The sequence below is a fragment of the Mesoplodon densirostris genome, chromosome 18 (genome assembly GCF_025265405.1).
Source record: "Mesoplodon densirostris isolate mMesDen1 chromosome 18, mMesDen1 primary haplotype, whole genome shotgun sequence".
Lineage (NCBI taxonomy): Eukaryota > Metazoa > Chordata > Mammalia > Artiodactyla > Ziphiidae > Mesoplodon > Mesoplodon densirostris.
The window spans coordinates 5610345-5638174 of record NC_082678.1 but is presented as its reverse complement, the minus strand read 5'-3'; the positions used below and the strand labels follow the sequence as shown (position 1 = coordinate 5638174).

At 57.1% G+C, this 27830-nt stretch overlaps 2 protein-coding genes and 1 pseudogene across 4 annotated transcripts in view; 2 read left to right on the top strand and 1 right to left on the bottom strand.

Moving 5' to 3' along the window:
* The first annotated feature begins 280 nt into the window (after window positions 1-280).
* Window positions 281-2020, top strand: LOC132478508 (large ribosomal subunit protein uL15-like; annotated as a pseudogene).
* Window positions 2021-8772: 6752 nt separating this feature from the next.
* Window positions 8773-9639, top strand: GJD3 (gap junction protein delta 3). Its single transcript, XM_060082998.1, has one exon. It carries the CDS (start codon window positions 8773-8775, stop codon window positions 9637-9639), a length of 867 nt encoding a protein of 288 aa, XP_059938981.1.
* A 6368-nt stretch (window positions 9640-16007) lies between these two features.
* Window positions 16008-27830, bottom strand: part of RARA (retinoic acid receptor alpha) — a 34186-nt gene continuing 22363 nt past the window's right edge. For all 3 annotated transcript variants that reach the window (XM_060080564.1, XM_060080566.1, XM_060080565.1), the window contains 7 exons: window positions 23506-23654; window positions 22043-22184; window positions 19822-19982; window positions 19412-19588; window positions 17920-18124; window positions 16956-17114; window positions 16008-16314 (listed from right to left, as the gene is read on the bottom strand). In XM_060080564.1, coding sequence (XP_059936547.1) covers window positions 16097-16314; window positions 16956-17114; window positions 17920-18124; window positions 19412-19588; window positions 19822-19982; window positions 22043-22184; window positions 23506-23654 — 1211 coding nt within the window. In that variant the 3' untranslated portion in view covers window positions 16008-16096. The remainder of the gene's footprint in view (window positions 16315-16955; window positions 17115-17919; window positions 18125-19411; window positions 19589-19821; window positions 19983-22042; window positions 22185-23505; window positions 23655-27830) is intronic.

Below are 27830 nucleotides of genomic sequence, written 5' to 3'. Positions count from 1 at the left end.
ACTACTGACTTAAAAGCACTTGTTTTAACAAGCACTCCAGCTAATCCTGATGCACACTCAAGTTCGAGAATGCAATATGCATTGAAAGGCCTTATTGCAAGTTGCAGCAAAATGTCAGTTGCTTTTCTCTGGATAATGAGATTTGGGTGATTTTTGTTTTCTTCTTTGTATCTTCCTATAGTTTTCAAAAATAGTGATGTTACATGTTTTCTTTCAAAATGAAAATAACTTTTAATTTTTTTTCTGGTTATAAAAGTAATATATGGGTTCCAGTTCTAACATGATGCTGAACTCGTACCACTCCAGGAGTTGCCCTCAGGTGTTTTTCACTCATGGGCTGCATCCTTGCAAATATGAGCAAGCTGTCTGCAGGCTGTATTGAAAAACTCTGTGATGGTTAATTGTACGTGTCAACTTGACTGGGTTAAGGCATGCCCAGATAGCTGGTAAGATATTACTTCTGAGTGTGTCTGTGAAGGTGTCTCTGGAAAAGATTAGCATGTAACTCAGTAGACTGAGTTAAGATGATTCCCACCAATGCGGGTGGGATCATCCAATCCGTTGAGGACCTGAATAGAACAAAAAGGTGGAGGGAGGGTGAATTCACTCTAAGCTGAGGCGTCTATCTTCTCCTGCCCTTGGACATCAGTGCTCCTGGTTCTCAGGCCTTCAGACTCAAACTGAATTACACCCCCAGCTTTCCCAATTCTCCAGCTTACAGATAGCAGATCGTGGGACTTTCCAGCCTCCAAAACTGTGAGCTAATTCCTATAACAAATATATATATATATATATATATATATATACACACACCTATTGGTTCTGTTTTTCTGGAGAACCCTGACTATACAAACTCCAAAGTCCATTTTGGTACCTAAAGAACCCAGGATGACCTAGGATAGTGGATGCGGCAGCCTTGGTTCTGAATGCTGCAGAGAAGATCACATGGGCCTGTAAAGAAATCCAGGTCAAAACTACAAGAGGGGCTTCCCTGGTGGCACAGTAGTTAAGAATCCACCTGTCAATGCAGGGGACACAGGTTCAGTCCCTGGTCCGGGAAGACCCCACATGCTATGGAGCAACTAAGCCCGTGCACCACAACTACTGAGCCTGCGCTCTAGAGCCCATGAGCCACAACTACTGAGCCCGCGTGCCACAACTACTGAAGCCTGCTCTCCTAGAGCCCGTGCTCCGCAACAAGAGAAGCCACCGCAATAAGAAGCCCGCGCACCGCAACGAAGAGTAGCCCCCGCTCGCCGCAACTAGAGAAAGCCCGTGTGCAGCAACGAAGACCCAACACAACCAAAAATAAATAAATAAAATTTATTTTTTAAAAAACAAACAAAAGGGCTTCCCTGGTGGCGCAGCGGTTGAGAGTCCGCCTGCCGATGCAGGGGACATGGGTTCGTGCCCCGGTCTGGGAAGATCCCACATGCCGCGGAGCGGCTGGGCCCGTGAGCCATGGCTGCTGAGCCTGTGCGCCCGGAGCCTGTGCTCCGCAACGGGAGAGGCCACAGCAGTGAGAGGCCCGTGTACCGCAAAAACAAAAACAAAACAAAACAAACAAAAAGTCTACAGCCATCCAGACTGAGGGAGACCTGGAAACTTAGGGCCACATGAGATACAGCCACAGCTGTAACAGCAAACACCAGGAGCACCCAGGACGCCACGGTAATGCTGGTGGCATGCATCACCACAGGATCCACTTCCACAAATATCACCCAGGATACTTTAGGAAAGTTGTTACCTGGCATTACCACTTAAAGAGGGACCAGAGCTTCTGCCCAGATCTCAACTGTGATAAATCGTGGAACCTTGGTCAGTGAGCAGACAGGTAAATGTTGTCAAGAACAAGACGAGCTGCTCCTATCATTGATGTGGTGCCATCAGGCTACTATCAATACAAGGCTCTGAGGGAGGGAAAGCTCCCAAAGCAGCCTGCATCGTGAAGGTCAAATTCTTCAGCAGAAGAGTTGGGAAGATTAAGGGTGTGGGTGGGGCATGTGTCCTAGTAGCTTGAAGCCACCTGGTAGAAGATTCAGTAAATGTTAACAACTGCTTAAAAAAAAAAAGTCTACAAATAATAAATGCTGGAGAGAGTGTGGAGAAAAGGGAGCTCTCCTACACTGTTGGTGGGAATGTAAATTGGTGCAGCCACTATGGAGAACAGTATGGAGGTTCCTTAAAAAACTAAAACTAGGACTACCACGTGATCCAGCAATCCCACTCCTGGGCATATACCTGGAGAAAACCATAATTCAAAAATATACATGCACCCCAATGTTCATAGCAGCGCTATCTACGATAGCCAGGTCATGGAAGCAACCTAAATGTCCATCAACAGAAGAATGGATAAAGAAGATGTGGCACATACATACAATGGAATATTACTCAGCAATAAAAAAGAACAAAACAATGCCATTTGCAGCAACATGGATGGACCTAGAGATTGTCATACTGAGTTAAGTCAGACACAGAAAGACAAATATCATATGATATCACTTATATGTGGAATCTAAAAAAAGGGAACAAATGAACTTATTTACAAAATAGAAGTAGAGTTTCAGATGTAGAAAACAAACTTATGGTTACCAGGGGATAAGGAGGAGGTGGGGGAGGGATAAACTGGGAGATTGGGACTGACATATACACACTACTATATAAAATAGATAACAAATAATAACCTGCTGTGCAGCACAGGGAACTCTACTCAATGCTCTGTAATGACCTACATAGGAAAAGAACCTTAAAAAAAAAAGTCTACAAATAATAAATGCTGGAGAGGGTGTGGAGAAAAGGGAACCCTCCTACACTGTTGGTGGGAATGTAAATTGGTGCAGCCACTATGGAGAACAGTATGGAGGTATCTTAAAAAACTAAAAATGGAGTTACCATATGATCCAGCAATCCCACTCCTGGGCGTGTATCCAGAAAAGATACAAGCACCACAGTGTTCATTGCAGGAGTATTTACAATAGCCAAGACATGGAAACAACCTAAGTGTCCTTCGACAGATGAATGGATAAAGAAGATGTGGTATATATACACAATGGAATACTACTTAGCCATAAAAAAGAATGAAATAATGCCATTTTCAGCAACATGGATGGACCTAGAGATTATCATACTAAGTGAAGTAAGTCAGATGGAGAAAGACAAATATTATATGATATCACTTATACGTATAATCTAAAAAATAGTACAAATGAACTTATTTACAAAACAGAAACAGACTCACACACATAGAAAACAAAGGGGAGGGGTTACCAAAGAGGAGGGGGGAGGGATAAATTAGGATTATAGAATTAACAGATACACACTACCATATATAAACTAGATAAACAACAAGGATTTACTGTAAGCACAAGGAACTATATTCAATATCTTGTAATAACCCATGATGGAAGAGAATTTTTAGAAAGATATATATATATATCTGAATCACTTTGCTGTACACCGGAAACTTACACAATATTGTAAATCAACTATACATCAATTAAAACTTTTTTTTAAATAAAAGCAAAAGCAAAAAAAAAAAAAAAGGATCAGGGCTTCCCTGGTGGCGCAGTGGTTGAGAGTCTGCCTGCCGATGCAGGGGACACAGGTTCGTGCCCCAGTCCGGGAAGATCCCACATGCCGCGGAGAGGCTGGGGCCGCAACAGTGAGAGGCCCGCGTACCGCAAAAAAAAAAAGAAAAGAAAAAAGAAAATCACATGAAGATCCTCCTTTCTTTACTTAGGAATCATTCACTTGATCCTCTTTCATTAGAAAGACTGACTTTTCCAGTCTGGCCCTAAAGATAGTAATAGAATACAGTCATGTGCATCACAACGAGAAGAGATCAATCTTGAATATGCTGTGTCTGCTGGAACAGTTAAAACTAACAAAGAGCAGCTCCTCACTGGCCTATTATTTGCCATTGAAGGCACTGAACTCCCTTGGGATAAGTTGATTCTTGCAGTGTGTATTTCTTATTCCCGGCCATGTTTATGAATGAACTAGGGATAGTAGACACACTCACGCCTAGGGAACATTGGTGTCACTACACTGCCCTATACTTAAGGGTAACATGTGCACACATGGTCACGCGGCAATAAATGACAGCACTGTAGAACAGTTTTATGAAACAACGTGCTTCCTACAAGTAGAATATGTGTTGCAACAATGTCAAGAATATTTAATTTAAAAATAATAAATGAGGAGAATGTTGAGTTTTGCTGACCCCTTCAGTTGTAAGGAATTAAAATGCTAAAAATTGGTGGGCACAAGTTCGCTTCTGGGTACAAGAAAGTCTCCATGCAGCCTCCACCTGACCTACTGATAGGCACTCTCATTTTTACAATTTACCTGTGGAAAATGAGGAGGCAGTTTGCCAAGCCGCTGAGCTGTGGTTAGAGTTGAACACAGAATCACCTTCACGATATTTCTCAACCACATCAAAGTGGATGCTCTTGGAATGACTAAAGAGGAGATGATGATTTCCATTAAATCATCTTCTGGAGAGCCTTGTAATCTTTACTTTTCTGTCTTTACAACCCCCAGATAGGAAAAGTTCACAAGCTCTGCAGCCCGCCAGCTGATCTGTGTAAGGCTGGGCAGATATAACTCCTGATAATGACATCTCGAGAGCAGGCAGTCAAGTGGCTCTGAAAAACAAAAAGGAATCAGTAAAAACAAGCCAACTCCAAGCTGCCTTCAGATCTGCAATTACTTTTACTGGTCCAATACACAGCAAGATTTCCAAAGACCCTTGGCCATTTAAGTGATCAAAGCGCTGGAAGAGACCAGAGTGTCCAACGGCCCAGCAGCGTCCTCATCTTCTCGGGGCGGAGGAGCTCCGCACCCCCCGCAATCCTCTCGCCCCATTTCATTCATTCTGTCGCCCCACACATATTTACTGATCTTCTACTAAGTGCCGGGAACTGTTCTAGGTCTTGGGGGCAGGATAGTGTATAAAGCACCAAAAATCCCTGCCCTCATGGAGCTTACACGCTAACGGAGGAGACGGATGCTACACAGGATAAATAAGAAAAATATAAAGTACGTTATGAAGTGGTCAGTGCAAAGGAAATAAAGCTGAGAAAGGGGATAGGAAGTCAGGGGTTAAATTCCAGTTAGGGCAGCAAGGAAAGGCCTCACTAAAAGGCAGCATTTATAGAAAGACTTTTTTAAATGTTACAGGGACACAGGGGAGAGAAAATACAGCCCTGTGTTGATGACGTCACGAGTATTAATTTACCAGGTGCCAACATGTGTGTGCCTGCATGTGTGTGTTCATGTGGGAAGGACATGCATGGGAAGTGGCTCCACAGCCTGACGGGTCAGGGTGAGGTGTCTGGGACAGAGACCAAACGTGGACCAGGGCAGGACAGGCTCTGAGCCCAGCCCCAGACCTCACATTTGGCCAAGAACAGGGCCACGTGCCGCCAGCTCTGGGCAACATCAGCAACACCTCCTCCCAGGCTGGATGGCGCTATCTGGGAAGGATGGGCCCCGGAGATTGTAGAGTCTCCTGTGTCTGGCCCTGTGGTATCAGGGACTGGGGACAGCACAGGGTGACCATGGGCTCCATGTCCCCCACCCCCCCAGCCCAGCCCACCACCTCTGCCACTTTCCACTCTCCACGGGCAGATGGGTCTGGTCTGATGAGGATTTTTCCAGGCTGGGCTGGTGGCCTGACCCAGCAGTGGCCATGCGTCCAGGGCAGGGACCATTCCAGGGGAGATGAGGTATGTCCCTGAGCCCCCATGGCCGGGGGGCAGGGGGCAGGGAGCAGCTTTAGCCAGAAGCAGGTGGAGGCTGGGAATGGGGAGGTCAGCAGTGCCCTCAACACCACATCCTGTTTTTGGAATGGGCCCCAGCATGTGCTTTCCTCTGGACTTGGTCCAGGCCAGTGTCTCCCCACCCAGGCCCAGTCCCAAGGGAACCCCAGCACTCCCGAGCATTAACCTAGGGTTTTTCCAGGCTGGACCAGGCCCCTGAGCCAGCGTCGGTGAAGGATACCTTTCCCATCCCTTCTTGAAATCGTGCCAGGGGTCCCCAGCGGCCCCCATAGCTGGAGAGGAGAGAAAGTATCACCGAAGAGGAGTCCTGGCATGGCCCCCACCAGCCCCACACAAAAACCCTGGGGACTGTCAGGCCCTGGGACACCACCTGGGAAGCCCAGCCAGGCTGGAAAGGGGACAGTTCCACGATGTGCTTAAGAACACGGGCTCCGAACCAGTGAGGCTGGGCATGCGGCCAGGAGCTGCTCTTTCTTGCCGCGTGAGTGTACCAAGTGGCTTGGCGCTCTGAGTCTCCGCCCTGCTGCCGGCTCACCAGGAGGGCTAAGCGAGCTAAGTCGCGCGCTGAGTGGGGCGCAGGGCCTGGCCCGGAGCAGCTGCACAGGTGGACGAGGGGAATGGTGGGGGTTGGGCAGGCTCCTGAAAAGGCAGGGGGAACAAACAAGTGCTCAACCTGGGAGTGTCCCCTCCCTGGCCGCTCAGGTCACCATCGGTCATCCTAACTCTCCTCCCCTATGGGACAGCTTCTCCTGCCACCTAGAGCCGTAGGTGACTCAGTTCAGAGCCTTATGGGGGAAAAGAAGTCTTGCTTTCTATTTATTTTTTGCATTATGAAATGACACGCTCATTACAGTAAATCTGGAAATTACAGAAAAGCAGGAAGGAAGCAAAAGCTTTTATTTAAGTCCTAAAGCCAGATACTCTTGATACTTCAAGGTTTTTCCAAAAGGGAATTTCTTCCGGGCTCGGGCTTTTTTGTTCTCTGTAACGTGGCTGGGACCTTAGCCTTAAGACGCAGAGCCGGAAGGGAACTTGGAGGTCAGCCGGCCCAGGCTCCCCAGCTGACAAGCCAGGAGATTCTGGCCCAGAAGAGCTGTGTGACTGGTCCGAGGTGAGCAGTGGCGGAGCTAGAAGGAGAGTTGCCAGGTGTCTGCTGCCTCTACAAATACCAGCGCCTCCCCACATGCCGTGGAGCAACTGGGCCCGTGAGCCATGGCCGCTGAGCCTGCGCGTCTGGAGCCTGTGCTCCGCAACAACAGAGGCCGCGATAGTGAGAGGCCCGCGCACCGCGATGAAGAGTGGCCCCCGCTTGCCACAACTAGAGAAAGCCCTCGCACAGAAACGAAGACCCAACACAGCCATAATTAAATTAAAAAAAAAAAAAAAATACCAGTGCCTCCAACACCGCGGCAAACCTCGCTCCAGCCCTGAAGACGGCCTTCAGAGGGGACAGTCACTTGATAGTGGACCTAGGCCTTCCAGTTTGGGGGAATTTATTGGCGATAGGCTTCCCTCAATAAAAGAGGGAGCTCTGGGGCTTCCCTGCTGGCACAGTGGTTAAGAATCCACCTGCCAATACAGGGGACACAGGTTCGAGCCCTGGTCCGGGAAGATCCCACATGCCACGGAACAACTAAACCCATGTGCCACAACTACTGAGCCTGCGCTCTAGAGCCCGCGAGCCACAACTACTGAAGCGCGCGTGCCTAGAGCCCGTGCTCGGCAACAAGAGAAGCCACCGCAATGAGAAGCCCGCGCACCACAACCAAGAGTAGCCCCAGCTCACCGCAACTACAGAAAGCCTGCGCGCAGCAACGAAGACCCAATGCAGCCCAAAATAAATAAATTTATTTTAAAAAAAGGGAGAGAGAGGCAGCTCTGTTTAACCCCTTCCCAACTGGACACAGCCGTGGGGTGGGGGCGGGTGAAGGGATGGAAAGGGAGGTTGGCAGAGCCCAGCAAGGGGTGTGGCCCTGGGTCTGTTCTCAGGGGTGGAGCCAGCCAACAGGGTCACCCTGTCCCTTTAAGAGAAGGGGAGAGCTAGCCCCTCTCAGCCATCCTGTCTTGTCATCCATCCCGGCAAAATCCGAAAGGGAAAATGAAAGAGGGACCAGGAGGAACAGGTCCCGGCCACCTCCCAAGGTCCTTTACTCGGCTTTAACATCCCAGCGTCAGCTACAGGGCGAGGGGTTACGTACGGGTGAGAGTCTGGGGGCATCAGGGGCCTGTGGGACCTGTGAGGGGTGGGGGGAGTTGGGGGGGTTCTCGAGAGATATGGGAGGCTGGAAACAGAGGGACACCAGGGAGGAGATGGGAGAAGGTGGGCCAGCATTCCTGCCACACTGGGCTCAGATGGCAGGGGACACCTAGGACATTGGGTAGAGTTATGGAAGAGTTATGGGGTTACCTTTGTGTCTGCTCCCCAATTCTGAGAGCAGTTCACTGCAGTAAAAAGGGCAGGAAAATGGGCGGAGAAAGAAGGAGGTGGGTTCTTCTGGGTCTGCTGGCTCCACTTCTCCCAGGGGTACCGAATTGGGTCCGACGGAGAGCTGGGTTTGGGGCACCACTCTTGCCCACAGAAAGCATCCTTGAGCACATGAGGGCGCTGCTGGGTTTCCGCTTCTACAAATGCAGTCAGAGGCCGTGGGGATGGGGAGGGCGGGCTGATCTCCAAGGCCCTTTCCCACCAACCTGGACTCTGGAGGAGCAAAGGGTCCAACCCAGCAGGCCCGTGGGTGTCTGACTAGAGCACCAAAGGGGGGCTCCTCCCCAGCGCCCATAGTGGAGAATCACCTAACCCCTCCCGCCCCCGCCCCCCTTGCTAAGCCCTTTGTTCCCACAAAGTCCCTGTTAACCCCAGGCCTGGCTGCCCCCTGGCTCACCTCGAAGTTAGAGGAGGTCCAACTGACTCCACCCCGACGGGCACGGAGGGCTGGGGATCCCGACCCTTCAGCCTCTGACTGCCCGCCCCGCGTCCATCCCCAGCGCCATGGGGGAGTGGGCGTTCCTCGGCTCGCTGCTGGACGCCGTGCAGCTGCAGTCGCCGCTCGTGGGCCGCCTGTGGCTGGTGGTCATGCTGATCTTCCGCATCCTGGTGCTGGCCACGGTGGGCGGCGCCGTGTTCGAGGACGAGCAGGAGGAGTTCGTGTGCAACACGCTACAGCCGGGCTGTCGCCAGACCTGCTACGACCGCGCCTTCCCCGTCTCCCACTACCGCTTCTGGCTCTTCCACATCCTGCTGCTGTCGGCGCCCCCGGTGCTCTTCGTCATCTACTCTGTGCACCGGGCCAGCAAGGAGCCGGGCGGCGCGGCTGGCGGGGCGGGGTCGCTGGGGACCCCGGGGCGCCCGGGGGGCCGCGGCGCGCGCCGCTGCTACCTGCTGAGCGTGGCGCTGCGCCTGCTGGCCGAGCTGGCCTTCCTGGCGGGCCAGGCGCTGCTCTACGGCTTCCGCGTGGCCCCGCACTTCGTGTGCGCCGGTGCCCCGTGCCCACACACGGTGGACTGCTTCGTGAGCCGGCCCACCGAGAAGACCGTCTTCGTGATCTTCTACTTCGCCGTGGGGCTGCTCTCGGCGCTGCTCAGCGTGGCCGAGCTGGGCCACCTGCTCTGGAAGGGCCGCCCGCGCGCCGGCCACTGTCGCCAGGCGGCCGAGCGCGACAACCGCTGCAACCGCGCGCACGAGGAGGCGCAGCAGCTGCTCCCACCGCCGCCGCCCGCCCTGCCCGCCAGGCGCCTGGGCCCCGACCCCTACGCCCCGCCCTCCTATGCTCACCGGGCGCCGGCCTGCGACAGCGAGGGTGGCAGCGGCCGCAGCAAAGCATCGCTGGCCACCGTCCGCCAGGACCTGGCCATCTAGAGCTGCCTGGGGCGGGGGTGAGGTCAGAGGCCAGACCCCACCACCCCGGAGCGAGAAGCAGCTCCGCAGCAACTGTTCGCAGGGTCCCCTGCCCAGCAGATGACACACAGGGGGCATGGCCCGCCGGGCAGCATCCGCAGCTCCCAGCCAAGCTGGGGACATCATCTAATGAACTAAGGCGGTCCTTGGTGCCATCATCCAGGCTAAAAGGAAGGAGGCGGGGGGCTGAGAGCAAGTGGACAAGAGGAGGCGAGCTAGTGCAAAGTGGAGGGTCCGGTGGAGCCCGGGGTGTTTCACTGGGGACAAAAACAACGGTGATGCCAGCATCCCTGGGGGCCTCTCCTTTTTCAGACTGAGGCGTGGCCTCTGTGTGGGCCCTCTGTGTATGTGCACACACATGTACACATACATACGGTGTGAGCTGTGGGTGCCCAAGCACACGTAAAACCTGTGTGAGCTCTTTGTGTGTGTGTGCATGCATGCGTATATCCTGGGTGAGCTCTGGTTGTGCACGCGTGTGCGTAAGCACATGTCCATCCTCTGCAGGCTCTCTGTGCGTGTGTGGGCCTACCCCGTGTGCGTTCTGCGTATGCGTGTGCATCTGTGTGCCCCGTGTGAGCTGTGTGTGTGATCTCTGACATGCACTGTGCGAGTGGCCAGGATCCGGTGCCAGCAGCAGCCACGGTGGCTCCCTCCCTACCTGCAGGAGCATCACAGGATGATCTGCCCTCCTGACGGAGCCCACACAGGAAGGGAGGGGGAGGGGAGGCCTCAGTCTGGGCACCGTCTACACTCTCGACCTTGTGGCCTGGGCAAGGTGGCTGGGCCCTCCTTTCGTGGAGATAGAGTGGGGGTGGGCAGTGGGGTCAGAGGGCAGGACTCTTTGCTAGCTTCCCCCTCTTCACCCTGCTGCTGTTACCCCAGTCCATAAACATCCTCAGAAGAAACCTCCCCCAGAACGTGTGCTCCTGGCCCTGCATTTGCCTGCAGCCATCACCCGCCTCCCCTCCTCCTTCCCCACCGAGGACCTACCCCCTGGGAAGTACAAGGATCTGTCTACGTGTCTGCCTCCTTTTCCCCTCCTATCTCTCCTCTGCCCCCATCTTCTTCCTCCTTCACCGCCCCAGTGGGGATGCTCTCCATAAGCAGCCAGCACCAAATTGAAAAATCCAGCGGCCACCATCTAACTACACCTCCGGGGCTTCACTAGACCCTGCTGAGCAGGCTGCCAGCGCCCCAGTCTCCTACGTCCCTGGTCGCTTCCTCCCTGTTCCGCTTTCCTTCACGCCTCTTCCTCAGCTTTCCTGCCTGGCTCCACACAGCAGCTGGAGGAGTCTTTCTAAATAGCCCCCCTACTTACGTCCTTGGGGCTCCCCCGTCCTCAGGGTAAGTCCAGCACCTGAACGAGGCTTTTGAAGCCCTGCGTGTCTGGCCCTGCTTCATCAGGCCCCCTCCCATTGTCTTCTCCAAGGTTGCCATGCCCCAAACCATACCGAATTTTCTGTTCCTACCAAGCGCGGTAGGTACCCAATCTTGCTTCTAAGTGTTTCAACATGCTGTTCCTTTGCCTGGAGCGGCCTCCCTCTCTGCAGACCCCCCTTCCCCTAGCTAATTAATGCCTACCTGCCTTTTGGTCTCACCTGGGAAGAAAATAGTTGCCTTCCTGTACAGACAGCCCAACCCCCAAACCAGAGCTGGAGGCCCCAAGGCAGCACTTCTGCTGGATGCATAGCTCTCTCCTCCTCGCAGGCCCATAGTAGGTGCTCAGTAAACTTGCTCTGGATGAGGAACTGGAAGTGTTCCCCAGGCCCAAGCACTTATCCACGCTCACGGTGTGTTCCACCGTCCCTCCACCTACACTGAGTTCTGTGTCTGCCGCCTGGACCCTTCCACGCAAACTCAGATGTGAATGTCCAGCTGTTTTCCCTATATATTCCTTCAACAAATACTTCTTGAGCACATAGTGTATACCAGGCAGTGTTCAAGATCAGCACTGTTTCATAGAAAGAGGATGTGAGCCACCTATATAATTCCAAGTTTTCCATTAGCCACATTACAAAGTGAAAGGAAACAGGTGAAATTCATTTTAGTAATATATTTTAAGTATTTTTTCAACTTATAAAAAAAGTATAAAAAAAGTATCGAGGAGATGTTTTATATTCTTCGTTTTGTACTAAGTCTTTGAAGGCTGGTGTGCGCTCTGCGCTTGGAGCACATCTCAATTTGGACCAGCCACGTATCTCAGACTCGGCCGCCACCTGTGGCGAGTGGCTGCTGTATTAGCAGATTCAGGTGTTGGGCTCCCGTGGTGAACAAAAGTTGCCCCTGTGAAGCTTACATTCTGGTGGACAATAAATATAGACTGTACCACCAGCCAGTGTAAAGAGTAAGGGGAGAGAGAGTGACACCCCTGAGGAGTGACGGGGAGCAGAACATAGCAAGTTGCCAGCCGTGAAGCTTCTCCGGGAAGAGCGTTCCCATTGGAGGGAATGGAAGAACAAAGGTCCTGAGGCAGGAAGAAGCTGGAGGCCTTGGAGGCCAACAAGGAGGCTGGTGTGGCAGGAGTGGAGTGAGGCGCGTGGAGGGGGTCACCAGTAACTCACATGGTGCCCCAACGTCCTTAGCTCTCCTCTCAGTTGCTGGGGTCCCCATCCACCCTGGCCACCTCCGTCTGTTGTTGCCAGAGCCCGTCCTCTGCCCACCTTCCACGTCCCATCAATCACCTGGTCCTCCTGTTTTACCACCTAAGCATTTCCTCCCTTGGCCACTCTTCCCCACCCCTTCGGAGGCTGCCCAGGGTCAGCCGGTCACCGACGGCCTGGGGTACTCCCTTCCTCAGCCTCTGCTCCCGCCCCCTGCCATTCTAATCTGACTCCCTCACGCACTGGCTTCGAATCCTTCACTGCCATTGCCCGCAGGATCAAGTCCAGCTCCTGAACTGGCCCTGGCCAGCCCGTCCCAGCCTCTAGAGCTTCAGCTGCTCTGCCTTGTCAACCGAAACCCAAAATGGTTAAAACACAGAGCTGGGGATAGTTTCTGACCACCAGAAGCTTTTTATGACCTCTGCGTTCCACCTGGCTAACTCTTCCCCTTAGAGATTTAGCTGGGAGGGAGCACCTGTTCCAGGAAGCCTTCCGAGCCCTGCTCCAGGCCTGGTTAAATGCCTCTGCCCTGTGCTCCCATAGGCAAAGCACATGTCAGCCCTCGATGACCAGACTGTAGCAGTGGTTCTCAACTGGGGGCGATTTTGCCCCCCAGGGGACATTGGGCAACGTCTGCAGATATATTTGGTTGTCACAGCTTGAGGGAAGGTGCAACGAGTGGATAGAAGCCAGGGCTGCTGCTAATCATCCTACAGTGTGCAGGACGGCCCCTCGCAACAAATAATTCATAGCCCAAAATGTCACTTGTGCCGTAGATAAGAAACTCTGCTCTACAGTGAACTATGAACCATCCAGAGCAACCTCAAGCCCCAGCAGCAAAGTTACTATCCCAAGGGGGGCGCTTTGTAAGTGTGGGCATCACTGCTTTAGTCGTCACGATGAGGGGCACCCTCTTGGCATTTGGCCGGTAGGGGCTAAGAATGCCAATGTCCCCCCACAATAAAGAATTGTCACACACTCCTTTAGAATGTTCCACTGACATTTACATAGTGAACAGCCTCTTTATAATTACCTGAACCCAAAACCTGACCCTGTTTTACATATAAAACATTAAGGGTTTAGTTTGGGATTTTTTTTTTTTGCATGGTTTTATTATTCGTTATTGGCTTTTATCCACCCCATACTCTTTAATTTTCCTGGGTTCCTTGTACAGAATAGCTTCTGACCTTCTTACTTCTTTTAAATCCAAATGTTCATTAAAAAATAGAAGCAAGCGTAGGACTGTGTCCTATCTGTCCAATGATTGGGCCCAAGCATTGACACATGGAAATTCACAGTACTTTCCCTGAATTTCTCCTTTACAATATAGTGTGCCAGCATGGTGACTTTTTAAAGCATGTGTTTGGTATGCTAGGTTAAATTATGTCAGGTTCATAAAGAAACCTGTTAGAAAGTGTTAGAAAATATTTGCTAGAGGAAGAGAGCCTGTCCTCAGCATCCTCTCCAGCCTGGGCCAGGCTGTGACATAAGTGAGGATCTGGCGCCACCTGATGGCTAAAGTAGAAATGGCAGGTGGACCCCCGTGGAAGGAACTCTTTCTTCCCGCCCAGGAATCTCTTCTCGCCCAGGCGCCCTGCTAACCCTCCCCAAACGCAGCCTCCACTGCCACCTCCCCAGACGCTCCCGCCCCCAAGATCTCAGTGCTTGATGCTTCTTCAAGGGCTTCAGGGATCCGGGAAAGAGCCCTGGCTGAGAGGTAGGAGCCCTTAGTACTGTTCCCCAATCTGCCACTAACTTGCTGTGTGACCATGGGCAAGGGCACTGCCCTCTCTGGGCCTTGATGTGTAGTGGCGGTGGGGGGGGAACTGGCTTCTGGGGACCCTCAAGGCCTGTCACACTCCATCCTCTCAACCAGGAGCATCCGGGTGCCCTGTCACCTGTGCCCTCTGTGCTTCCTGCCCACAGAAGTGAGCTTAGGGGTGGACAGGGGAGGGCAGGACAATTCTTCCTGGAGGCAGAGGGACAAGAGGGCTGGCCTCCCAAGTTGCCATCCCAATCCTGAGCTCTTCTTCGTTTGCAATGAGCCCCTGACCCAGGTCCCCATGCCAACTGCCACTCCTGCTGTGAAGGTCATCTGTGGTCGCTCCAGAAATAGAACTCCTCTGCCACTAAGTGACCCCCCGGACTCAACCTCTGGCTTCCCAAGGGCTAGGGGCTTTGAGGGCCGAGGTGGCTTTCTCCCTCGCACTGGGGACTCCCTGAAGGTGCAGGTAGTCTCTCCCTTTCTCCCCTCCCCCACTCCACACTGGGGTCCCTAACGGGCTGTGAAAGCCCCTAGACCAAGGGCTGGCTTTCTAAGGGCAGGCTATCTCCTTCCATTGGGTCTCCAAAGATTCCAGCACAGCAAGGCAAGCTCTGAAGGCGGCTTGGCCCCCCCAGTGCCCACAGCTGACCCCCAGCCCCTGCCCAGACACCGAGAGAATGCGGCGAGGCAGCGAGGCTCTGAGGCACGTGTAGAATAAATATAACTTTATTCTTTATCCAGTAGATCTCAGTGGAAAGTCCAACAGTAACAGGTGCACCAGCGGGCTCTGGGGGGGGTGAGACCCCAACCCCGGGGCAAGGAGGGCAGGGCAGGGCCAGCTCCCCAAACCCGGGGGTGCAGGGGTGACGGGAGGGGACCCCCTGTAGGCCCGTCCTGCGGGGCAAGGAGGGGGCACGGGGGTGGGGTGGGGCAGGCCAGGGAAACGGAGGAACTCAGGCCACGAGTGTCTGCCGGCCCGTCTGTCCACTGTGTGTGTGCGTGTGTGTGTGTGTGTGTGTCTGGGGGCCCTGTGGGCGGTGCTGGTGGCTGTGAGGCTGTGGGGCAGGGGTAGCTCGGACCCCCTGGCCAGCCCCTTCATGGGGCTCGGGGTGGGGGGGCTGGAGGGCTTCGATGACGTGGGCTCTGATGGGGAGGCAGCTCTGCCGAGGACACGAGGCTGAGAAACACACGCCTTTATGTTCTGAGGCCCCCTTGCTTCGCCCCTGCCCCACCTCCTGCGGGAGCCCCCTCCTTCCAGGGGTTGCCGGGAAACTGTCCATGCCCAGTGGTTAGGCAGAGGGAGAAGGGAGGGCAGGCCTCGGAAAGTTAGCACTTCACAGTTTTAAAGAGAAAACTGAAGAGGAAAAGGCTGGGGAGGAGGGCTTAGGGGGCACAGGGACTTAGAGAGGGGGAGCCCCTTCTGAGCCACTCCCCTCCCCCAGGACCCACCCCCCTCCAGCTCTGAATCCAGCTCCCCCAAATACACCGCACAGATTCCTTCAGTATACATGTGCTTAAAATGAAAATTCTTATTAAAAAAATCAAAACCAAAAAAAAAAAAATTAAAATAAAAACAAAACCAGCAAGAATACCTGGGGGTTGGTATGGCAGGGTATGTACAGGGGGAATCCCCCACCCCGGCCCACCCCCTCTGTCACCAACCGAGGCAGGGGGGTTCCCCAACGGGGAGGCAATGGCTTGCGAGTTCTGAGGATGGGGGAGCCAGGTCCTGGCATTTGCTGGTGATGAAGATGTGGAGAGGTGGGCAGAGGGGTGTCTTGATGAACACGAGGCCCCGGGGCCCATCCTGAGGCCCGGGACCGGGGGTCCTCACTCAGTTCTTGCCCCCGATGTCAGCCCAGACATCTGCAGGAGCGGGCAGTCCATCGCAGGCCCGGGCCTCTGTCCGAAGAGTCGCCGCCGCCTCCCTCCGGTCCCCCAGGGAAGGGAGGACAGGTGGGGGCAGGGCTGGCAAGGATCGCATGGTTGGTAGAAAGGCAGAGAAAAGCCAGGGCACGGGGCAAGGGCTGTGTCCACAGGGCACGGGCAGTCACGGGGAGTGCGTGGCCGGGCTGCTTCTGTTTGAGCTGGGGCTGAGGCTGGGGCTGCAGCTGCCGGGCGGGGGAGCCAGGCCGCCCCCATCCCGCCCCCCGGCCCCCCCTTGTCCGCTCAGAGTGTCCAGGCCCTCTGAGTTCTCCAACATTTCCTGGATGAGAGGTGGCATGGAGCCCGGGATCTCCATCTTCAGCGTGATCACCCGCTCAGCCCCTGCAGGAAAGGAGGCACAGAGGTCAGCATGCCCGCCCTGCTCCTCCAGCCCCACAAGCAAGTGTGGCCCCAGGAGGAAGGGTGGAGGGGGTGGGAGGGTCAATACTACCCATATCAGCTTCCACCGTGCACTGAACTCGGGGCTCAGCTCTTTGACATAAGGCAGCCCTCCTAAGCCCCCACGGCTGAGGGTCAGCAGGGCAAAGTGGTTCCAAACTCGGGCTCTGGGGTCAGACCACCTGGGCTTGACACTGGGCCCTTCCTATGCGCTGTGTGCTGTGGACTCTCCTACTGACATCTCGAAACAACTCTGTAAACACCATCATTATCCCCACTCCTCAGATGGGAAACTGAGGCTCAGAGCTGTTGTCTGAGCTGCTCAAGGACACACACCCACACAGTCTGCTTCCAGAGCCCTTAACCACCACGCAAAGATGACACTGCCACCTTGGGGCTCACAGGCGGGGGTCACCTAGGCAAGGTGGGGTCCGGTGAGTGGGGCATCACATGGGCACAAAGACGTGGGGTGTCAGCTCAGATGCAGGAGGCCTGACCCTGAACATGGACGGTGGGTCCTGGGCCAGGTGTTGGGGCCCAGCCCCAGCAGACACATGGGGCATCTCCAGGTGTGGGAGCCTCACCCTTAGCACTGATGCTTCGCAGGTCTGTGATCTTCATCAGCATCTTGGGGAACATGTGTGGGCGGCTGGGCCTCCGTTTCCGCACATAGACCTTCAGTGCCTCAAGTAGCGGCTCCTGCAGCATGTCCACCCTGTCTGGCTGCTCCAGGTCCTGCCGGTCTGAGGAAGCAGAGATGCCCGCTGAGTCGCTGCCCTAGCCCAGCAAGGAACACAGCTGCACTTCCAGACTTGACCACCAGGGGGCATGCCTGCCCAGACCACAGGCTGAGCTTCTCTGCTGGGGGGCGGGGGTGGTCCCCACACAAAAAGGCCCTAAGAGGCTCTCAAATGTGAGCAAAGAGGGGCTGGGGACAGGGGTTGCCCAAAGGTCGCCCTGAGAGCCCAGTTCATGGAGGTGGGATCCCTGAACACAGGCAGTGCCATCTTAAGTAGGGACAGGTCTCCCACTCCTGCCCATTATTCTGGACACCAGCCTGATAAGGTAGAACTCATAATAATAAAATAATAACAGCAGCCAACATTTACTGGGTCTTGCTCTGGGCACACTGTGCCTTATTTATTACCTCCTAATCCTCCCATCCACTTTATGAGGGGAAGACCATTACTGCCCCCATTTTACAGAAATAGAGGCTCAGAGAAGTTCAGCAACCTGTTAAAGGTCACATGTTGGCCAGGATTTGAAGCTGGGTGGTCTGACCTTCAAGTCCTCACTCCTAAGCCCCCTACAACGAGCACTGCCTGGAAATGGAACCAGAATCCAGGTCTCCATCACGACTCCCTTGCCGTGTGGCCGCAGACCAGACCCTGCTCCTCTGGGACTCGGTTTCCCCCTCTAACAGGGGTCTGACAAGGGTCTGACAGGTCCCTTTCTGATCTGATGGTCCCTGAGCTTCTCCCCGGGAGAGGCTCTGGGGGTCGTACCACCACCCTGGGCCTGGCCCCCAGACCCAGGCCCCCTGCCCACCTCCACAGATGAGGCAGATGGCACTGAGCAGCCCAGTCTCAGCATCATCCATCTCCAGGGGCAGCAGCTGGTTGGCGAAGGCGAAGACCAGGTCCGTGAGAGGGCCGAAGCCGGCATTGTGCATCTGGGTCCGGTTCAGGGTCAGCCCATCCGAGAAGGTCATTGTGTCCTGCTCGGGCGTGTACCGCGTGCAGATCCGCAGGATCTGGATGCAGAGGGTTCTCGAGTTCAGGAACTCGCGTCCCCCAGCACTTCTAGCACCAGCAACCCCCGAGGACCACCTGGCGGGCAGCCGGACCAGTGCTGTCCTGTAGAACCTTCTGCAATGCTGGACACGTTCTACGTCTGCACCGCGCAATACGGTAGCCACCGGCCACAGTGTGGCCGCTGGGCCCTTGAAATGTGGCAAGTGCAAATGAAAAACTGAACTGAATTGAATTTTCATTAATTTAAATTTTAAGAGCCACACATGACCAGTGGCCTCCATATTAGACAGCTGATCTAGCTCATCCTGCCTCCATGCAGAGAATTAAGAGGGAAACTAGAATTTCCAAGAAGGCAAAGGCCACAGTAGATTTATGTCTACAGTTCCCAGGACTGGGTACGCAACAAGAGCTCCATAAATGTATATTGTCTTCAACTTTCTCAAACCCTGATCCTGCCTCTTGCATCCCACCTCCCACCCCACCCCTATCAGGAAGAGCAGCCTGGTCACATCCCAACACAACATTCCACATCTCGACCACCTTGGAGGTGGCCCAGAAGGAACAGGTGGGCTGAGCCCATCAGGGAAGACAGGGAGGACAGTCCTCCCTCCAGCCCTGGATTTGACAATCCCATCCGCCCCCATCCTGCCTCCAGTCCAGCCCACCCTCTGGCCCCACCAGATGCCCTGCAGTCCCCTGAATCCAGCCGGTCCCGCACCAGCAGGCGGTTCACACGCCCCTTCTACAAACCCCTCGATACAACCTCCTCTGGGACGCCCTCCCTAGGGTCCAGCAGTGTGGCTCTCTGTCCTTCAGGGAGGGGACAGCCCTCCCCCATCTCCAGCCAGCGCTTATCACAGTTTTGCAAGCTCTGTTTACATATCTGTTGCCTCCACCAATAGGAGGTTTTTGAGAGGGGACAGTGGTGTGTTCACCTCTGTTCCTGACACCCAGTTCAAGGCCTGGCCACACAGGGTCCCAGGTGAATCTTTATTAGACTGAATACATGGGAAGATGGGTGGCTGGAAGGCAGGTCGGATGGAAAGACGGACTGAGGGTGGATGGACGCGTGTACAGCTATACGGGTGACCCAGTGCACATCCGGGGGCTGAGTGGCTGAGTGGACAGGTGGACCCATGGGGGAGAGGAAGCGTGGCTATTTGGGTGGGTGGGCATTTGGACAGGTCGATTCCAGATGGACGTTTAGGGAGGTGGCTATTTGAGTGGCAGGACATCCTCCAAGGACACGGGGGTAGTGCCCAGGGGGGCAGAGTGCAGACCCTCACCAGGATGTCCAGGCAGGCAGCCTTGAGAAGGGTGATCTGGTCCGCAATGGTGAGGGTGGTGAAGCCGGGCAGCTGCTTGGCGAACTCCACAGTCTTAATGATGCACTTGGTGGAGAGTTCACTGAACTTGTCCCAGAGGTCAATGTCCAGAGAGACACGCTGTTCTGAGCTGTTGTTCTGGGGAGACGGGGGAGAGTGAGGGCCTCCCCTCGTGGCGCCTTCTCGGCCCGGCTCCGCCAGCCCCCGCAGACCTGCCCCCTACTGCCTTCACTTCCTGAGAGCTCCTTGATGGGAGGCGGCGGGGAGGAAGGGGAGGCGGGGGGGGGGGACGGTGGGGGGTACGCGGCGGTGGCCCAGGCAGGGGTGCGGAGGGGCAGGCCTGGCAGAAGGGGTGACCCGGGGGGCCGTACCGTAGTGTATTTGCCCAGCTGGCAGAGGGCGGGGAAGGTCTCCTGATGCGCTTTGCGCACCTTCTCGATGAGCTCCCCCACCTCCGGCGTCAGCGTGTAGCTCTCCGAGCACTCGGGCTTGGGCGCCTCCTTCTTCTTCTTGTTTCGGTCGTTCCTCACGGCTGTGGAGGGCCCAGGCCGCGCGGTTAGAGGGCAAGTGCGGCCGGCGGTTCGTCCCCAAGCCCGTCCATCCCCAGCCCGAGCTCCTCCCACCAGACCGAGAGCAGCCGGCTGCGAAGGAGGCCACCCGGCGGGGGCGCGCACATGAATGCGTACACACGCGAGCGCACAGGCAGGCGGGACGGCGACACACGGTACCCCCCCCCGCCGCCTCCCGCCGTGCCCACCCAGCCCACACACCGAGGCCTGCCCCAGGGCCCCGTGACCACCGCACGCACGCCAGCTCTCCCACGCATCTACTCCAGCTCACACTCCGGGTGCGCACGCGCGGGGGTCCAGGGCTGAAGGCACGTGTGCACAGTGTCCCACGTCTGTGCTCGGCCTCCCTGCCTCCCGCTCCCCCTCCCTGCCTCCCGCTCCCCCTGCCTCCAGGGAGGACCGGCTCCTGCCTCCACCATCCCCCAGACCTCCGGGCAGCTGTCTCCCTGGGGTCCCGGGGACGGGCTCGGAAAGCTCTTTGGGCGGCCAGGCGAAGAGTAGGGCTCCCCAGCCTGAGAGTGGGGGGCCCGGGTGGGAGAATCTCTCGGCCCATTAGCCGGGGGAGCTGACAAATCACCGGGGGCGCTGAGCCGCACACACCACTCGGCTTTAAAGAAGCGATGGGGTCGTTACCAGCCGATTATCCCAGACACACAATCACTCACAGGACCAGTGGCGGCGGCTGCTGACACTGGAGGAAGAGAGGGTGGGGGTGGGGGGCCCGGGGGGGGGCAGCGGTGGGGGGGGCAGGCATAATTTGGAGATCACTCATGTCGATTCTGCAAATTCAATAAAGTGCAAGGGAGAGAAGGGAGAGGGAGAGAGAGAGTGGGGGGATAATTTGGGAAGAGAAAATTGCAGCTGTGACAAGACGTTTATCATTCGGAAGCTTTAATTCTATTGAAATGGCAGCTGCTCAGCTCCGGGGCACAGAGCAGCCAGAGAGGAGGAGGAGGGAGGGAAAGGGGGAGTTGGTGGTGGAAGGGAGAGGGGGTCCCCACCCCGGTCCTTCTGTGATGAAAAGCTCTGGGAGCGGAAGGTGGCAGCAACAGAGGGAGGAGGAGGTGCTGGGTCCCTGCAGGGAAGGGTCCCAGGCCTGTGGGTCCCGAGTTATCACCCGCTCCGCGGCGCACAGCAGGCACTTCCTGGGCTCCGGACAACGCAGCCCCTTCCCCCTGAGGCAGGAGGTGGCCGGGTGCTGCAGGGTCCCTCTGTTCCTGTCTGGGGCTGCTCGTGTCCCCCCCCCTCGTCCCCTCCCGGCTTCCTTCTTCCACTGCCCTGCCCACAAAGGGCTAGAGGGTCCTGCAGCCCCCTCCCCCACCCCATCCCCCACGGCTCAGGCACCATGGCAACGGCCACGCAGACAAGGAGGCGTCTGTCAGCGTCATTTATCTCTGACATCATCAATCACCGGTCACCACGGCAACACCCATGATTTCAACACAAGAGGGTCTCCCTGTCCAGCCCTCCCTCTCTCCCTCCATCGGGCCTCAGCTGAGCCCAAACTGGAAGCCCCCGCTCCTCTGGGATCAGAGAAGTCCCAATTCTCTCTTCCAACTCCCGGTCCCAGGTTCCACCAGACAAAGGCTCTAAGATCCCTATGCCTGCAGCACCTCCTCCGCCCACCCCCACACACACACAACAAATACCCAGCAGCACCCCTGTCCTAAGATGCACAATCCAGGGGGACTCAGGGATGCCTCTGAGCCCCACCCCAAAGCCAACCAGGGCCTGGAAGCAAGCCAGCGGGCGCAGACACACGCATACACGTGAGCGAGCACACACAGCCCGCCTCACTCGAACAGGAAGGGCTGTCCGCACATGGACACACAACTAGTGAGACAGACAGACAGGTCCCTGTAGCTATAGGTGAACCGTCCTCAACCACCAGCCTGTACACCACGTCACGAGCACGCCCGTTCACATCCACACACACATCCACATGCCCCTGATCACCCAGCTTTAGGGGCCAGGCACTCGTGCCCTGCCCCATGCACGGCCCCGCCCTGCCCATGGCACTCACACTCCTTGGACATGCCCACTTCGAAGCACTTCTGCAGCCGGCAGTACTGGCAGCGGTTCCGGGTCACCTTATTGATGATGCAGTTCTTGTCCCGATGACACGTGTACACCATGTTCTTCTGGATGCTGCGGCGGAAGAAGCCCTGGGTATGGAGGGCAGGGAGTCAGGTCAGCCACACCCACAGTAGGAACAGCGCTGGCCTGTGGCCTCAGCCGTGGGGGCAGAGGGCCAGGTGGCTGCTGCCCCCAAGGGCTTTGGCCATCAACTACCTGAGTAGACCTGATAAGGCAGAGAGAAGGGTCCGCCTACAAGGATACCCCGAGAAGAGTCCCAATACCTGCTGCCTGAACACGGCAGGTGGGCAGAGGGCTTCCCCCAACCCACACGCATAGACCCAGCTTCCTCTCTCCTGGGGAAAAGGACCTTGGGCTGCTGGTGAGTCAAGTAAAGGGGCAGATGGGGCTAGATGAGAGAGGCGCAGAGCTCTGGAGCCCACAGCCCTGGGCTCAGAGCACAGGAAGAGAAGGCCAGCAGGAGGGGCCGCACACACACACACACAGCCTGGCCAGACAGGTGGAGAGCGCGCTCAAGAGCAAAGCAGCAAAACACGCATTCACTAACCAGGCAGATGCGCACAGACGGATCACAGGTAGACCAGGCTGGTCAGGGGCTGCCCACACGGGCTAACAGAGAGACTGACAGACAGGCTAAGGCAGACCAAGAACAACCAGACAGGACAGGCAGACACAGAGTCCAAGGCCTGGTGCTTTGCCCTTGATCTCTGCCCCACACTGAGGGGTAGCCCAGGGCCCCAAGCCTCAAAGCTGTGCAGCTTCTGAGCCCCAATCTCTGGGGAAGAAACAGGTACAGAGGCTCAAGCCCTGGGGAGAGGAGGAGGAGAGGCCATGCCCACAGCTGCTGGGAAGGTGGCAGCCACATCTGCACCCTGGAGCCAAACATGGGCACGTGGAAATCCAGCCAGACTCTGGGAAGCCCACAGCCTGGGCACCTGAAGGAGAGGCCAAGGCAAGGCGCCTGCTCCTAACGGCCTCCTGCCAGGCTGCCATGGCGAGGTTCAGGCAAGGCCACAGAGGGCAGGCCTCCTGGGTCCCCAGCCAAGAGCCAGTCGGCATCTAGCTCACCATGGCAACCCGGGCGGCAGTAGCAGAGCGGGTGTACACCCTGCCAGCTGGAGGATGGAGATGATGGGGAAAAGAGCTGAGGCAGGAGGGGGACCTCTGGTTTGGGGGACCCCTGCTCATCGACGGGGAAGGAGGCTCTGCTGAAGGCTTCCTCTCCTCCAAGGCTGCCGCCACCTCCGTACAGAAGTAAGATCAGCAGCTTCAGGGACACCCACTACCTCCACCACCACCACCACCACCGGCACAGTCCCAGCCCTCGGCAGTGGGACCACCCCACTTATCTAATCAGGGATATCCTTCCCAATGACCCCCGCAACTCACCTTGCAGCCCTCACAAGCGCTGACCCCATAGTGGTAGCCTGAGGATTTGTCTTGACAGACAAAGCAAGGCTTGTAGATGCGGGGGAGAGGGGGTGGCGAGGGGGGGCTGGGCACTATCTCTTCGGAACTGCTGCTCTGGGTCTCAATGGCTAGAGAGACAAGAGGACAAGGGCGGTTAGAGACCCAGGTCACCATCCTTCATACGGTGCCCACCCTGCCTCCTGATCTCTCCCAGGAGCCTCTCCCAGCCACCCCACTGCTGCCAGGAGTCAAACTCTGGGGCAGGGACACAGTCTCAGGAAACCTGGGACTTCCCAGCCCGACTGGGGAAATGAGGCTGCCCATGAAGCTCCAGCACCCCATCAGTCCTGCCTACTTCCACAGGACCCCACCTTCAAAACCAGAAAGAGCAGATAATAAACCATCAGATTTGTACACGGATGTGGCTGTACTTGGTGCTTGGGCGTGGGTGTCAGCCTGGTTCCACAGCCCTGGACCCTGGGCAGCCCGGCCCCATCTCCCCCACGTTAGGAAGGAGTTAAGGCCTGATGAGGAGGGAGGGAAGAGGACACAAGCTGGGGACAGAGGAAACTGGGGTCAACAGGATATTCAAAGCCGGCCACTCCCCCACCCCCTCTGCTTCCGCTCCCCCCCCACCCCCTCTGCCAGCAGCCACAGCCCCTCCTCCACCCAAACAATCCCCTGGCCAGGGACCCAAGGCAGGGTGTGCAGAGTCACAAACGTTGGGGCACAGCAGGTGGGACTCCCTGAGATAAGCAGGGGGACCCCCCTGGAGACAGGGAGAAGCGTCCCTATGGGCCCCGGAAGCCCATTGCTCTGGGTGCCCCCTGTCTGGGGGGAAAAGCGTGACAAAGGGGGTCTGTTCCCATCAATGCTCTGTCTGTCTGGCCTCCATACGATACTATGTCCTATGCCCCGGTTACTATTCCCCTCCCCTCCTGTTATTCAGTTCTAAGAGGGCAGCCAGGAGGGTGACCTAGCGAGCAAGGGCAGCTCCCCCTACAAATCCTTCCCAGTGCCTGGCCCCATGCCCATCACCCCAGGCAGAACAGGGCTGGGTTGCATGGGGGCTGTCTGTGCCCGAAGCCAGGGCAGCTGGGGGTGTACTGTACTGGATGAGAACTGGGACCCAGTCAACCCCAGATTCCCAAGGGGCCACCCGGCACCCTCCTGAGGCTTTGCCAAGACCACTTGCCCAGGGCCAAGGAGGGGCAAGGACGCCTCCCTGAGGAGATAGATCCCTGCCTCCTCCCACACCCCAGAATTCTATCTAGTCTCACCCCAAACTCCAGCACACGAGGTTCTGGAATTCAAAGGGGCCCAGAGTTCCTGCCCAAGCACCTCAGAGCACCTCATGTGGCCCCGAAGTCCAGGCACAGAGAAAAGAAGCACCTGGATGGGGGCGGGGAGCGGTGGGGGGCTGGCTAGCTGCATGCTACTACCCTCACAACACAACTAGGGACTGCCAGGCGGTTGATGACAGGGAACCAGGCCAACAACCTTGGCAGGGCTTTCCTGGCTCTTAGCTGGGCCTGGGCACCACTTCCCTGGTCAGCCTGGCTGACCAGCACTGCTGTGGCCCCATGTCCCTGTCCCTGTCCCTGCCCAGAGAGCAGCCTGCGGCAAAGGATCAGTGGCTGCCGACACCACACCCCCACCGACCCCGACTCGTCGCTGACCTCCCCCACCCTCTGCACCTCACCCCAAATCGAACTGTCCTGGCCTGGTTTTCCCCACCTCACTCTCCCAGAGGCCAGACAAGCAAATCAGACAGGCGAGAGGCCTGAGAACAGCTGCTGGGGGGGGGGCGGGGTTGGGGGGCCTGGGTGAGGCCAGGAGGCAGAGGGGTGAGCGACAAAGGAGCCCTTTGTTGTGCTAACTTTTTCCAAGACGTAAAAGGAGTCACAATAGACAATCCAGACTGGTGGGGGGTGGGGGGTGTCAAGGACAAGGGGGTGTGGGGAGGGACCATGGCCTGGAATCCCAGTCAGCTTTCCGACCAGAGAGGAAGGCGGCTCTGACCGACCTCCCTCCCTCCACATCCAGTCTTTGCCCTGGACCCACCTCCCCCAAGGCCCGACCTCTAAAATGGACCAGAGGGGAGGGGGAGAAAGGACAGAGGGAGCTTTGGGGTACGGAGTGGGGTTGAGAGAGGGGAGGGGGCCGTGGGGACAGGGGATCCCCAGATGAGGGACAGGCAGCTTAAGACCAGGGACTGAGTGGAGAGCCAAAGGTCTGTAGAAATTTGGAGCTGAGGCAAAGTCCAGAGGCTGTTTATGAAACTGGAAGAATGTGCTTTTTAAATTGCGCTTTTTGGCAGGACGGGGGGAGATGACCGAAGGTGAGGGTACACAGTTTGGGCTCAGTGAGGCCTCCCTGCGGCCCACCCCACAGCAGCTGGCTGCCTCTGAGGCTATCACACTGTTCTGCACGCCCCACGCCCAGCACATCGCCACCTGTCACCCAGGTAACAGCTCTAAGGTTTCCCACTGTGCCCTTTGAACCCAGAGCCCCGGCCCAGTCCCCACCTCCCGGGCCACCAGCCAGCAGCCAAGGGGAGCAGGGGCACTCTAGGACGCTCCCAGCCTCTGCAAGAGTCAGGACGCAGCCTTAACTCTGCACACCCAGCGGGGGAAGGACTGCCACGGCCTGGCCCCTTCCCGCTCACCTCCCTCCCCAGAGGCCCCAGCCCACAAATCTCTCCTCTTCCTGCAGAAGGACGAGGCGGGAGAAGCACCACACCTTCTCAGCTCAAAAGTTCCAGCGCCCAGCGCAGGCATGGCACCGGCCCAGGGAGCCAGGAGTCCCCTCCCGCCCGCGCTGCCAGGCTGCCCCTCCCCCGCCCCCGCTCGGCTCCTGGTGGGCAGAACGCTCCGGAGTCCCCGCGCCCCAGAGCCGCTCGCAGGCCCGCACAAGGGGGCGGTTTCCTGGAGGAGATCTGCAGGAAATCAGCCGGGCCCCCGGCCAGCGGCTCCCCTCCCAATCCTGCTGGCGCCCGCTCCTCCGCAGCTCCGCTGGCAGCCCGCGGGGAGGGGCGGGGAGGGGGCGCACGGCGCTGGGCCCCGCCCTTCCTCCACCCCAGAGGAGGGTGGGGGTGACTCTGGGTGTAGCGCGGCGGCGGCGGCGGCGGAAGAAGGCCCCTACCCAGCGGCCGCCGATAAGCATCTCCCCCCTCCCCCCACTACGGGCATCCACGTGCTTCACATTCTTGGACGTCTGGGAGCGGGCGGAGGCGTGAGCCGCGAGATTGGTGGGGGACAGATGGAGAGCCACATCCTGTGTACCCCTTGTCCTCTGGCGCCCCAAAACGGGGGTTCTGGGGGAGGGAGGCAAGGTCCCCGGGGCCCTGCAGGATCGGGAAGCTCTTCTCCCCCAGCCCACGTGCAGTCTCTTCCCACCTTTGGTGGAGGTGGCAGCGGAGAGTGGAGGACTCGGTGTGAGGGGGCAGGAGGGCTCCTGGCACCAGAGGACCTACACATACCCAGGGGCTCGGTCATGGCCCCGTGAACTCCAGACACACTCCAGTCACCACCCCCAGCCTCCAGGCCCTCCCAGCCTGTACCCCACCACAACCCTCCCAGCCACTTTCCCGGCCCACGAAGCCTTGGGGGCTGAGCCCACTGCCACACACCCGACACTCCCACCATGGCAACAGGGGAGCCGGGGCTGCTGGCTCCACGCTGCCCCACACACGGTGCGGGGGAACAGGCTTCCACTTCCCCCATCGCCCGCGGGCCTCCAGGCGTCCCCCTACCTCGCCTGGCCAGTTTGGGGCCAGAAAGAGCTGAGCTGCCCCCAAGGGCTGGAGCCCAAGGCCTCGGATCCCATCTCCTCCCCAGTCCTCTGGCAAAAGCGGCCAAGGCTGTGGAGGGAGTGCCCCTGGCAGCCATGCCCCAAGTATCCCACTTAGCAGGGGACACCTTCCTCCAGTTCTGGGAGAATGGGAAGAAGGGTCCCGGTGTGCGTCACACCTGTCGCCTGACCCCTTTTTCCTAACGTCCACCCACGCGCACACCGCCCGCCCCCCCCACGGTCTGCAGCCTCCCAGGCAATCTGCCCCGGAGGCAAAGGTCAGGGGGCCGGACAATAAAGGCTGGGGGTGAGGTGGCTCTGAAAGGTGCAGAGATGGGCGTCTCTGCACCTCAGGTCTCTCTTCCTAGAGCAAAGGCATTGCGGGTGGCCCTTCAACCTACTGCAATCTGCCAGGCCCCCAGAGACCCACTCTACCCCTCCTCCCTGGCAGGCAGGAGAGAGGCAGCCAGGCCGGGAGGGTGGGAGAAGCCCCCCAGGGAAGAGGACGGAAC